Source organism: Schistocerca serialis, chromosome 2, assembly GCF_023864345.2.
Source record: "Schistocerca serialis cubense isolate TAMUIC-IGC-003099 chromosome 2, iqSchSeri2.2, whole genome shotgun sequence".
Lineage (NCBI taxonomy): Eukaryota > Metazoa > Arthropoda > Insecta > Orthoptera > Acrididae > Schistocerca > Schistocerca serialis.
In genome coordinates, this window is record NC_064639.1 from 1,048,761,152 (window position 1) to 1,048,773,895 (window position 12,744).

The window sequence follows — 12,744 nt, forward strand, 5'->3', positions numbered from 1 at the left end:
TAAGTCGCATAGTGCTCAGAGCCATTTTATTTGGAGTGTGTTCTGCCCACCAAACAAGATCAGGACGCTTCTTGGAACTGTTAAGGATGATCTGGGATTGAGAAAACCTGGTATCTACCATATACCATGTGAATGCGGTATAAGTCTCTTTATTTAGGGAGACAGTATACTGTGTAGGTCGGCGTCAACAAAATAACAACAGTAACACTGCGTGCGATTGGCAGTGACAAGCGAGCGGAGTGAGCGACGCGGTGAAGTGTACGGGCGAGGCCTTTAACTGTGGCGCCACGTGACAGCCGTCCGCGTGTGAATCGATGCAGCGAGAGGCGCAGGCGCGGCAGACGGCGGCGGCGGCGGCGGCGGCGGCTGTGACGGCGGCCGCGCCAGCCGGCAGTCCCGTGGCAGCAGAGCCCGCGCCTTCACCATGAACAAGCGCCTGCAGACCGTCGCCGCCATGGCGTGCATGAAGACTCTCCTCATGCTCTTCAACTTCCTCTTCTGGGTAAGTCCTCCTCGTCCGAGAGCCGCGCGCCCCGCCAAAATTCTCGAAAAAAAAAAAAACCAAAAACAAAAAAACAGTCCGCTCTACGCATCTAACAGGTAGCCATATGTTACCCGCAACAGGCACTTGCCACCGCGTATCCCGCTAAGTCTTGACAGACATATATTACGTCACTGAGGAAACAATACCGCGTAACCGTGCCAATTTGTGTCGCGTAAATGCAAAAGCGTCCGCAGGCGAAGCACATCGTCATTGCCTGTTGCGTACCTCTCAGTGTTCGAAAACCTTGTTTCGAGGCTCCATCTGGTGGAAATGGACAGCATTTTACAAGACGATCTTCTCACTGAGAAGACTGAGAAAAAAGCGCAGTTGACGCCTGTATACAGGGTGTTACAAAAAGGTACGGCCAAACTTTCAGGAAACATTTCTCACACACAAATAAAGAAAAGATGTTATGTGGACATGTGTCCGGAAACGCTTAATTTCCATGTTAGAGGTCATTTTAGTTTCTTCCACCTACGCTCAATGGAGCACGTTATCATGAATTCATACGGGAAACTCTACCTGTGCTGCAAGAACATGTGCCTTTACAAGTACGACACAACATGTGGTTCATGCACGATGGAGCTCCTGCACATTTCAGTCGAAGTGTTCGTACGCTTCTCAACAACAGATTCGGTGACCGATGGATTGGTAGAGGCGGACCAATTCCATGGCCTCCACGCTCTCCTGACCTCAACCCTCTTGACTTTCATTATGGGGGCATTTGAAAGCTCCTGTCTACGCAACCCCGCTACCAAATGTAGAGACTCTTCTTGATAGTATTGTGGACGGCTGTGAAACAATACGCCATTCTCCAGGGCTCCATCAGCGCATCAAGGATTCCATGCGACGGAGGGTGGATGCATGTATCCTCGCTAACGGAGGACATTTTGAACATTTCCTGTAACAAAGTGTTTGGAGTAACGCTGGTACTTTCTGTTGCTGTGTGCTTCCATTCCATGATTAAAGTGATTTGAAGAGAATTAATAAAATGAGCTCAAACATGGAAAGTAAGCGTTTCCGGACACATGTCCACATATCATATTTTCTTTCTTTGTGTGTGAGGAATGTTTCCTGAAAGTTTGGCCGTACCTTTTTGTAACACCCTGCATAAGAAGGGTAGAAGGACGGATCCTCAAAATTACAGACCAATATCCTTAACATCGGTTTGTTGCAGGATTCTCGAACATATTCTTAGTTCGAATATAATGAATTTCCTTGAGACAGAGAAGCTGCTGTCCATGCATCAGCACGGCTTTAGACAGTATCGCTCCTGCGAAACGCAACTAGCCCTTTTTTCACATGATATCTTGCGAACCGTGGATGAAGGGTATCAGATAGATGCCACATTCCTTGACTTCCGGAAAGCGTTTGACTCGGTGCCCCACTGCAGACACCTAACTAAGATACGAGCATATGGGATTGGTTCCCAAGTATGTGAGTGGCTCGAAGGCTTCTTAAGTAATAGAACCCAGTACGTTGTCCTCGATGGTGAGTGTTCATCGGAGGTGAGGGTATCATCTGGAGTGCCCCAGGGAAGTGCGGTAGGTCCGCTGTTGTTTTCTATCTACATAAATGATCTATTGGATAGGGTGGATAGCAATGTGAGGCTGTTTGCTGATGATGCTGTGGTATACGGGAAGGTGTCGTCGTTGAGTGACTGTAGGAGGATACAAGATGACTTGGACAGGATTTGTGATTGGTGTAAAGAATGGCAGCTAACTCTAAATATAGATAAATGTAAATTAATGCAGATGAATAGGAGAAAGAATCCCGTAATGTTTGAATACTCCATTAGTAGTGTAGCGCTTGACACAGTCACGTCGATTAAATATTTGGACGTAACATTGCAGAGCGATATGAAGTGGGACAAGCATATAATTGCAGTTGTGGGGAAGGCGGATAGTCGCCTTCGGTTCATTGGTAGAATTTTGGGAAGATGTGTTTCATCTGTAAAGGAGAACGCTTATAAAACACTAATACGACCTATTCTTGAGTACTGCTCGAGCGTTTGGGATCCCTATCAGGTCGGATTGAGGGAGGACATAGAAGGAATTCAGAGGCGGGCTGCTAGATTTGTTACTGGTAGGTTTGATCATGACGCGAGCTTTACGGGAATGCTTCAGGAACTCAGGTGGGAGTCTTTAGAGGAAAGGAGGCGTTCTTTTCATGAATCGCTACTGAGGAAATTTAGAGACCAGCATTTGAGGCTGGCTGCAGTACAATTTTACTGCCGCCAACTTACATTTCGCGGAAAGACCACAAAGATAATATAAGAGAGATTAGGGCTCGTACAGAGGCATATAGGCAGTCATTTTTCCCTCGTTCTGTTTGGGAGTGGAACAGGGAGAGAAGATGCTAGTTGTGGTACGAGGTACCCACCGCCACGCACCGTATGGTGGATTGCGGAGTATGTATGTAGATGTAGATGCAGATGAAAGTTGTCGCTGCTCGCTTGAAAGTGGCGAATGGAAGTGATATTTGTTTCTGATAGCGTCTGACGGCTGCCAACCACTGCAACATTCGTCTTCTTGCACTTCACCACAGTCCCGTGTTACACATGAAATGTGTTCGTAGTTGCGAATATGGACAACCATCAGCTGTTTGAATGACGACAATGAAAATTTTTGCCGGACCAGAATTCGAAACCGGATTTCCTGCTTATGGAGAGGGCCGCCTTACCATTAGGCTATCTGATCAGGCTTCACTCAAATTCCATATGTCGTCAACCATGTATCTACAACCTGCATTCGTACAACCATTGTATTCCCGTACAGGGGAACATTTTAATTCAAAGTCGCTTACCCGACGTCGGCGAATGAATACGATTTTGCAGCGCCTCTGTTGCTCAGAGTTACGGTGCAATGTTCCTTTCGACATGCATGCGTGTCCGAAGGAACATCCCTGCGCAGAACACAGCCGTTAACATATTCGCAGTTGCGAATATGGAAAACCATCAGCTGTATAATGGAATGACGACAGTGAAATTTTGTACCGGACCAAGACTCCAACCCGGATTTCCCGATAATCGCCAGCGGTCCCCTTCCATTTGGCTATGCGTGCGCGGCTCACGGCCAGACCCAACTCCCATAGCCGGCCGGTGTGAGCGATCGGTTGCAGGCGCTTCAGTCCGGAACCGCGCGATTGGTACGGTCGGAGGTTCGAATCCTGCCTCGGGCATGGATGTGTGTGATGTTCTTAGGTTGGTTAGGTTTAAGTAGTTCTAAGTTCTAGGGGACTCATGACCTCAGGAGTTAGGTCCCATAGTGTTCAGAGCCATTTGAACCATTTTTGAACCGAACTCCCATATCTCGTCAAACACGCGTCTACGACCTGTACTCGTACATCCATTACGTATATTCCCGTACAGGTCAGACGTACAATGAAGTGGCTTGCCCGGTGTCGGCAGATAAATACGATATTGCAGTGCCTGTGTTATTCTGATTACAGTGCAACGTTCCTTTGGACATGCATGCATTTCCAAAGGAACAAGCACTGTGGTGACTACAGGCGTTATGAAATACGTTAAATGAATTCGCAATTATCGCGAGCGGTCGCCTTATCATTTGACTAGACCCAAACTTCCGTATGTCGTCAACAATGCGTCTTCTGCATGCACTCGTATGACGCAGCCGTGGAAACTGTAACGTCGTATCGCTTTTTTACATGAATAACCTCAGACGTTTCGTTTCCACTGTTTCTGTCTTCTACATACTTTTGAAACTATTGCTCTTCTACAATGAAGAACACTGAAGTAGCTCTCTGAAGTATGGACTTGTGGCGACAAGAATGCATTTTGGGATAATTGCAGTAATAATGTGATATCGAGTTACTAGTACCCGTAAGACTGTCACGGAAAGTTCTCAGTTTTCAGAATGAATTTTTCACTGTACAGCGGAGCTTTCACTCATTTGGAACTTCCTGGCAGAACCGGGACTTGAACTTAGGATTTCTGCATTTCACTTCCAAGTATCCAAGCACGACTCCTGACTTTACAGCTATGTTGTCAAGGGCGCCCCAACGATAGTTCGGGTGTGGATGGGTGAGAGGGGGGCACTAGGCCTGGGTCTATGGTGTACTTTTAATATTTTGGAAGACGAATGGCGATACCGTTAAAAACTTTTATATACTGACATTTAAATCGTTTCTTGAAAGAAAAATACCTGACTACGCTATATTTTTCCTTTCCCTGAGAGCTAGGTGTGTGGGGGGGCAGGGGGGGGGGATGGAGGAGAGTAATTAGAGTAATTGGAGGGGGGATCTCCTTTGCCCCAGGCATGGGCACTCTTGTAGTCTTTGTTTGAGAGACTTCCAAACTTACCAGTCAGTATACACTATCCGTCAGAATAAAAAGACCCAGACTGCAGTTAAATGCTCTCCGTGTTATTATTCCAAGATCGATCTCGTGGCTTCTCGACTCATTGTTAGATGTACGCGATACGTAATCGATTCGTTTCGCTGCAAGCTGCGGATTCTGGAGTGTTTGTGTGGGTCTTTCATTTGACAGCGCACCTTATAAGAGGACAATCGATGTCAGTAAGACATGGTCTTAGGATGAACAACGATTCGATGTATACACATGATGATGCTGGAAGCTTCCAAATCGACGATGGTACAATAAAATGAAGAGCAGTCTGAGGTAACTTCTTTTTTCCAAGTTAGTCTTAGGAAAGCATTTTCAGTAGCTCCATCAACAATGGAAAATTTCAATCTACATACCAGATTCTTCCTATCTATCGATTTCATCCACCTACTGAGACTACTAAAGGCATTAAGATTACATTTTCTTGATTGGTGCCTCTCATATGACCAAATATCTACCATAAAATCTGAATAAATGACAAATATTTGACGCTATCGGCCAGAAAACTGAAACTGACGAATACTGACTTATACTATAGTCAGCAAAGGGAAGCTGTAACCAGTCAAAGTCGGTTTCAGCACTACAGTGCTTTACTAGCTACCATCCTATTGAACATGGCATGCCGTTGTCTTCCTTCGGCCTTTAAACAGGCTCTCCCACTCAGTTATAGGGTGATCTACTGTTACTCGTGGATTCTGGATCGCGGTTCTACTTCGACTGCAAGTCATTTTACAGTGCCCGCTACTTCGATACACTCGTAGGCGACACGAAGCTTAAGCAAGCATCTTCTAAAAATCTTCCCTCTGGTAGAACTTGTTTTCACATTGTAAAGAACGAAATATATTCATTCTTTTTCATGTCAGACATTAAAGCCCCGTGGACAGCGTGGCCTTCTGAGACGAATTTCGGGCCTTTTCGTTAACGTTCTCCTGCCTATATATGACTATACTCACTCGATCATTTCCGAACAGAAAGCGACCAAATAAATGCGAAGACTATTGTGTTTGTTAAATACTTGAAGGAAAAAAGAGAGTTTCTGCGTGCACGCAAAGCAAGAGTTCATTCTTTTTGTAAAGCCACATGCTTGTATAAAATATGAGTTACGTAAGCATCACAACCGATCACCTGACTTCATCAACATATAGTCGTCATGTGGGAAGTCAATAGTTTTTTCCGACCTTTTTCTAAAACATATCTTGCGCAAGTGGTACCCCGCAGCTCGCAAGTATTTGAAAAAGTCATATTTCAGAGTCGCTGAGAGGTACTGATAAATACATCTTTGTTAATTACCGGTTTCGATCAGCTTGTCATTTACAGGTATCAGAAATTTATCTACAGCAGACTGTATGGAAACGTGCTATCTTTGGTGTCAAATAAGATGAAAATCATCCTATGTCTCTGTCGTCAATAGTAAAATGCATTTTACTGTTGATGGCTGGACACATTCGCATAATATGACTTTTTTTATTTCGTACAAGAGTAAGAGCTTTTCCATACAGGCTGTAGTGATAATTTTCTGATAAGATGAACAAGTGAACGAAACCGGCAGTTAAAAAAGATTTATATATCGACAGATTTGGAGGTAGCACTGAAATATGAATTTTCTCCAGTTCCCTAAAATGGCTCTTCAAGTCTATTACCGTCTCCTTCCTCCAGCCTAGTCCAGCTGAGTCACTGTTCTACCTCAAAGTCGATGGGGTGTTAAACTCTTAACTGTCTGTCCTTCCTTCTTCTGCAAGAGACCTCCACGTCAACACAAATAACAAAGTCCACAGTCTAAGAAATTTGTTTCCTTACATTCTGTAAAGTGGGCAAGCAGAAGAGAGTGATATGGAGGATGATGAAAGGGTTAGGGGGTGAATGCATGAAAACCTGAGTCTGACTGAATATAAAATTTACAGCGAATGAGATTTCAGCTCTGCCACAATGTCCTTCACTAAATGCTATCAGTTTTGGAGATTAAACGGGTAGCATTTAATAAGGCAGTGTGACACAATTTACTGTAATCGATAACTACCTTGGACAAGTCGCAAATGGATAAACTTGTGAATGTAGAAATGTTTGGGGAGAGAAAACAAATCAATAGGCTCACATGTTGTTCGAAGATACATTCACTGTTCACCATGAAAAAAAAGAGTTGATTCAGTACAAGGCCCAGGCCTTTTGTTTGGGCGTAAGACGAAAGAAATGGTTTAAGAAGAGATTTTTTTTTTTCAAACAGCTCTCATTGGTGCAACTAAAAGCCGTAATTGGTGTAAAGCTTGGGGAAGACCCCCAGAAAGGTCGAAGGATCTAATTTGGGAACACTGTTACAATGCTGCGACCGTCAAGTCTCGATTGTAAAATTCATGTTTTCTTGCAAGTATCTTCTCTTTCAGTTCCGGCGGGACCATAGGGTAGGTGAGCAGCACCGTTAGGGTCAAATACCACGATATCTCATTGCCAGGGGCAGCTCTTCGCCTCTTGGAACAAAAGTACGGAAAGTGACGCTGTAACGAAGTTCTCACGGCGGCTCCGCTAGATCAACAGTCGTCCAGTCGGTTAACCGATAAGAGGCCCACAAAGCCACCAACACAAGCGTGGTGTCACGATGAATGCCGATGGCCTTTGTTACAGGGGCTCGCGGCAGGCTGGAGTTGTATACGGTAATATCTCTGAATAGCGATTCTGACCGACTATCTGTGGAGGGAAAAGGGAATGACAGTGGAGGGGCAGGGGCAACCGCAACCGACAGGGAAACATGGGAAGGCTAGGGTTCAAGGACTCGTCAAGATCAAGGTCATTGGAGATGGACCACAAACTTGCCACGGCCTCTTCCAAAGAACGATTCAGACTTTCAACTGATTTATTTGAAACCGTGAAAAACCTAATCGGACTGAAATGTCACCCACTGCACAATCTCACGCTGTCGTGGCACTTAAATAATTTCGGTAGATCCCAAGGACACCGAGAACCGTTTCAGTCCTGTCACAGTCACATCAAGTAGAAGCACTGAAGACCATGACTACCAGCGTCATTTTACAGCCTATACAGCTGCTTAGTTGCCCTGCGAACAACTTCCGATGCAGCAAACAAAAGTATACATCTGTTATCACAAAGTGACTTTATTCTGTGATGTAATCGGCGCTACAGTGACTAAGATGAACGCGTTGGGGTTGGTTTCCAGGTTTTGTTCTCCTCCATACCGAGGCGATTCAAATGAGCCTTAATAAAGATTGGGCTTACGAGACAAAGGATTCTCTGATAGCAGTGTACTATCAAACCCAAAAGTATCCGAACGACCTGTATTGCCTTTTGCCTGATTTGCATGCAGCCTACACAAAGTAGCTGTCTCGCAGGTCCGTGTACGCAAGTCAACATATGGAATTCGCCCACTTACATAATGAATTGAAGCTGTTGATAGACACTACGAAAATTTTAGAAACAAACTAAAACGAATTTTCTTTATAATGAATGTAATTCCATGAGGAAACTCCCATGAAGAAAATTTCATGAGGTCATTTTTGTTTTAATAACCATTGTAGCCTGCGTGTACACTGAACAACCAAAGAAACTAGTACACCTGCCTAATATTGTGTAGGACCTCCCGCGTGCACGCAGAAATGCCGCAGCAGGACGTGGCATGGACTCGACTAATGTCTGAAGTAGTGCTGGACCGAACTGACACCACGAATCTTGCAGGGCTGCCCATAAATGCGTAGCAGTACGAGATGTGGAGATCTCTTCTGAACAGCACGTTGCAAGGCATCCCGGATATACTCAATAACGTTCATGTCTGGGGAGTGTGGTGGCCAGCGGAAGTGTTTAAACTCAGAAGAGTATTCCTTGAGCCATTCCGTAGCAATTCTGAATGTGTGGGATGGCGCATTGTCCTTCTGGCATTGCCCAACTACGTCGGAATGGACATGTGTGGATTCTCCTGCTGGAATTGCCCAAGTCCGTCGGAGTGCACAATGGACATGCATGGATGCAGATGATCAGACAGGATGCTTACGTACGAGTCACCTGTCAGAGTCTTATCTAGATGTATCAGGTGGTGGTGGTGGTGGTGGTGGTTAGTGTTTAACGTCCCGTCGACAACGAGGTCATTAGAGACGGAGCGCAAGCTCGGGTTAGGGAAGGATTGGGAAGGAAATCGGCCGTGCCCTTTCAAAGGAACCATTCCGGCATTTGCCTGAAACGATTTAGGGAAATCACGGAAAACCTAAATCAGGATGGCCGGAGGGATGTATCAGGGGTCCTATATCAATCCAACTGCATTCGCCCCACACCGTCACAGAGCCTCCACCTGTTTGAACAGTGCCCTGCTGACATGCAGGGTCCATGTATTCATGAGGTTGTCTCCATAGCCGTACACGTTCATCCGCTCGATATAATTTGAAACGAGACTTGCCCGACCAAGCAATATGTTTCCAGTTACCAAGAGTACAATGTCGGTGTTGACAGCCCGAGGCGAGGCGTACAGCTTTGTGTGGTACAATCATCAACGGCACACGAGTGGGCCTTGAGCTCCGAAAGCTCATATCGATGATGTTTCGTTGAATGGTTCGCATGCTGACACTTGTTGATGGCCCAACATTGAAATCTGCAGCAGTTTGCGGAAGGGTTGCACTTCTGTCACGTTGTACGATTCTCTTCAGTCGTCGTTGGTCCGTTCTTCCAGCATCTTTTTCCGGCCGCAGCGATGTCGGAGATTTGATGTTTTACCGGTTTCCATTTCCTGTGAAATGGTCGTACGGGAAAATCCACACTTCATCGCTACCTTGAAAATGCTGTGTCCCATCGCTCGTGCGCCGACTGTAACACCACGTTCAAACTCACTTAAATCTTGATAACCTGCCATTGTAGTAGCAGTAACCGATCTAACAACTTCACCAGACACTTGTTGTCTTCTATAGGTGTTGCCGACTGCAGTGCCGTCTTCTGCCTGTTTACGTATCTCTGTATTTGAATACGCATTCCTATACCAGTTTCTTTGGCCCTTCAATGTAACTATATGTTCTGTATATTTTATTTGCTCGGTGCAAGTCTTTTTATCTGACGCCACTTAGGACGACTTGCACGTCAATGACGATGGAATGATGACGGAGGCAACAAAATGTACTCCCCGAGCGGAGAAACTATCTAACCCGGCCGGAAATAGAACCCGGGCCCCTCACATGGCAGTCTGCCACGCTGGCCACTCAGCTATGGAGGCGGACTATGTGCTTTGTGAGAAGATGTACCATTATTTTAAACTTCAATCATCACCAAGACATGGTGAACAAGATCAACACTACATGGCAATTACTAACTAAATAATCCCTTTCCTATTGCATTTGTGGCTGGTCTGCAGGAAGAACGATTGTCGCTTTACCTCAGTGTAAGATCCGGTTTTTCTATTTTTATAGTTCTCGGCATTACATAAGTGGCTCATGTAGGTGAGCAAAACTAAGACATTTGTGGAACGAGATTTTGCGGCTATTTACACCCGTTAATAAAGAAAAGTAACAAGAAGAAAATCGCCTTACTAATTTTAAAATCAACATTTACGTTATCTCATCTGTAAAAAGAGGACAGTTTATTTTGTTATGTTTTAACATTCCTTTATATTTATACAGAATGTAATCTATATAAGTGCAGATATTTTTGTATGTGTTGCCTTAATATGTACACATATCAATATGCTAGTTGTTTTCTCTCTCCTCTGAACAGTCTTCCCACGAACACGTCACGTAATTTACTACTTCACGTTTAGAAATTCTTCCAGTCCATATGTGGCATAATAGCAAACCCGTGCTTAATAGTATTGGTTAAAAAACAGTCTTGGTTGCAATTTTATTTTTTTAATTTTTCAACGACGCGTTTCGCCTTATTTAGGCATCTTCAGGTTTATTTTTCAACGACGCGTTTCGCCTTATTTAGGCATCTTCAGGTTATCTTTTCTAGATGGACGCGAGAGGCACCAAGATCTGCATAAGCGTTCCCGACCCAAGATGCCAACAAGGCATTGTGAAAGCTGGTGGCGGCTCCATAATGGTGTGGGTATGTTTAAATGGAATGGACTGGCTCTTTTGGTCCACTTGAACCGATCATTGACTGGAAATGGTTATGTCGGCTACTTGGAGACCATTTGTAATCATCCGTGGACTTCTCAAACAACGATGGAATTTTTATGTATGACAGTGTGCCATGTCATCGGTCCACAGTTGTTTGTGATTGGTTTGAAGAACATGCCGGACAATCCGAGGGAATTATTTGGCCACCCATCAAACGTTTATGGGACATAATTGAAAAGTCAGATCGCGCGCAAAATCTCGCACCAGCAGCACTGTCGCAATTGTGGGCGGCCAGAGAGGCAGTATGGCTCCATACTTCTGCGGGGGAATTCCAGCGACTCGTTGAGTGCATACCACTTCGAGATGCTGCACAACACCGGGCAAAAGGAGGTCCGACGGGATATTAGGAGGTACTCCATGACTTTGGTGACCTCATTGTACCAGGGTGTATGCTGTACTCTTCAGTATTCCTTCAACAAACACTAGAAACATACGCTCTGTGTATGCTATGATACCAGTAACTTACCCTGTACGCCGCTGCCTGACGCACTCTGATATTCTCCATTCTCCTAATCGACGCCGCACTTGCATGGTATCTGAGATCATCGTTAAACTCGATTTTCTGCTATTTATCCTTCCAAATGCTTCTTCCGCTACACCATTGGAGGCGCGCTGCACGTGATCAGTTACTTTACTTGATGTTGTTGTTGTGGTTTTCAGTCCTGAGACTGGTTTGATGTAGCTCTCCATGCTACTCTATCCTGTGCAAGCTTCTTCATCTCCCAGTACCTACTGCAACCTACATCCTTCTGAATTTGGTTAGTGTATTCATCTCTTGGTCTCCCTCTCGATTTTTACCCGCCACACCGCTCTGCAATACTAAATTGGTGATCTCTTGATGCCTCAACACATGTCCTACCAACCTATCCCTTCTTCTAGTCAAGTTGTGCCACAAACTTCTCTTCTCCCCAATCCTATTCAATACTTCCTCATTAGTTATGTGATCTACCCATCTAATCTTTAGCATTCTTCTGTAGCACCACATTTCAAAAGCTTCTATTCTCTTCTTGTTTAAACTATTTGTCGTCCATGTTTCACTTCCATAAAAGGCTACACTCCATACAAATACTTTTAGAAATGACTTCCTGACACTTAAATCTATACTGGATGTTAACAAATTTCTCTTCTTCAGAAACGCTTTCCTTGCCATTGCCACTCTACATTTTATATCCTCTCTGCTTCGACCATCATCAGTTATTTTGCTCCCCAAATAGCAAAATTCCTTTACTACTTTAAGTGTCTCATTTCCTAATCTAATTCCCTCAGCATCAGCCGACTTAATTCGACTACATTCCAATATTCTCGTTTTGCTTTTGTTGATGTTCATTTTATACCCTCCTTTCAAGACACTATCCATTCCACTTTACTTGATAGGTTCCTTAAAGACTGTACAGCAATGAAAACGCAATAATCCAAGAACGGTGGTTCTTGTATTTTGATGCGGAAAATACAATCCTGGAAATTGAAATAAGAACACCGTGAATTCATTGTCCCAGGAAGGGGAAACTTTAATGACTCATTCCTGGGGTCAGATACATCACATGATCACACTGACAGAACCACAGGCACATAGACACAGGCAACAGAGCATGCACAATGTCGGCACTAGTACAGTGTATATCCACCTTTCGCAGCAATGCAGGCTGCTATTCTCCCATGGAGACGATCGTAGAGATGCTGGATGTAGTCCTGTGGAACGGCTTGCCATGCCATTTCCACTTGGCGCCTCAGTTGGACCA

General features: G+C 44.7%; 1 protein-coding gene across 1 annotated transcript in view; it reads left to right on the forward strand.

Moving 5' to 3' along the window:
- The first annotated feature begins 350 nt into the window (after positions 1 to 350).
- The window catches only part of LOC126458492 (tetraspanin-7-like), a 179,430-nt gene continuing 167,036 nt past the window's right edge, over positions 351 to 12,744 (forward strand). The window contains exon 1 of the mRNA XM_050095586.1: positions 351 to 502. Within this exon, the coding sequence (XP_049951543.1) occupies positions 425 to 502 (78 nt within the window). The 5' untranslated portion in view covers positions 351 to 424. The remainder of the gene's footprint in view (positions 503 to 12,744) is intronic.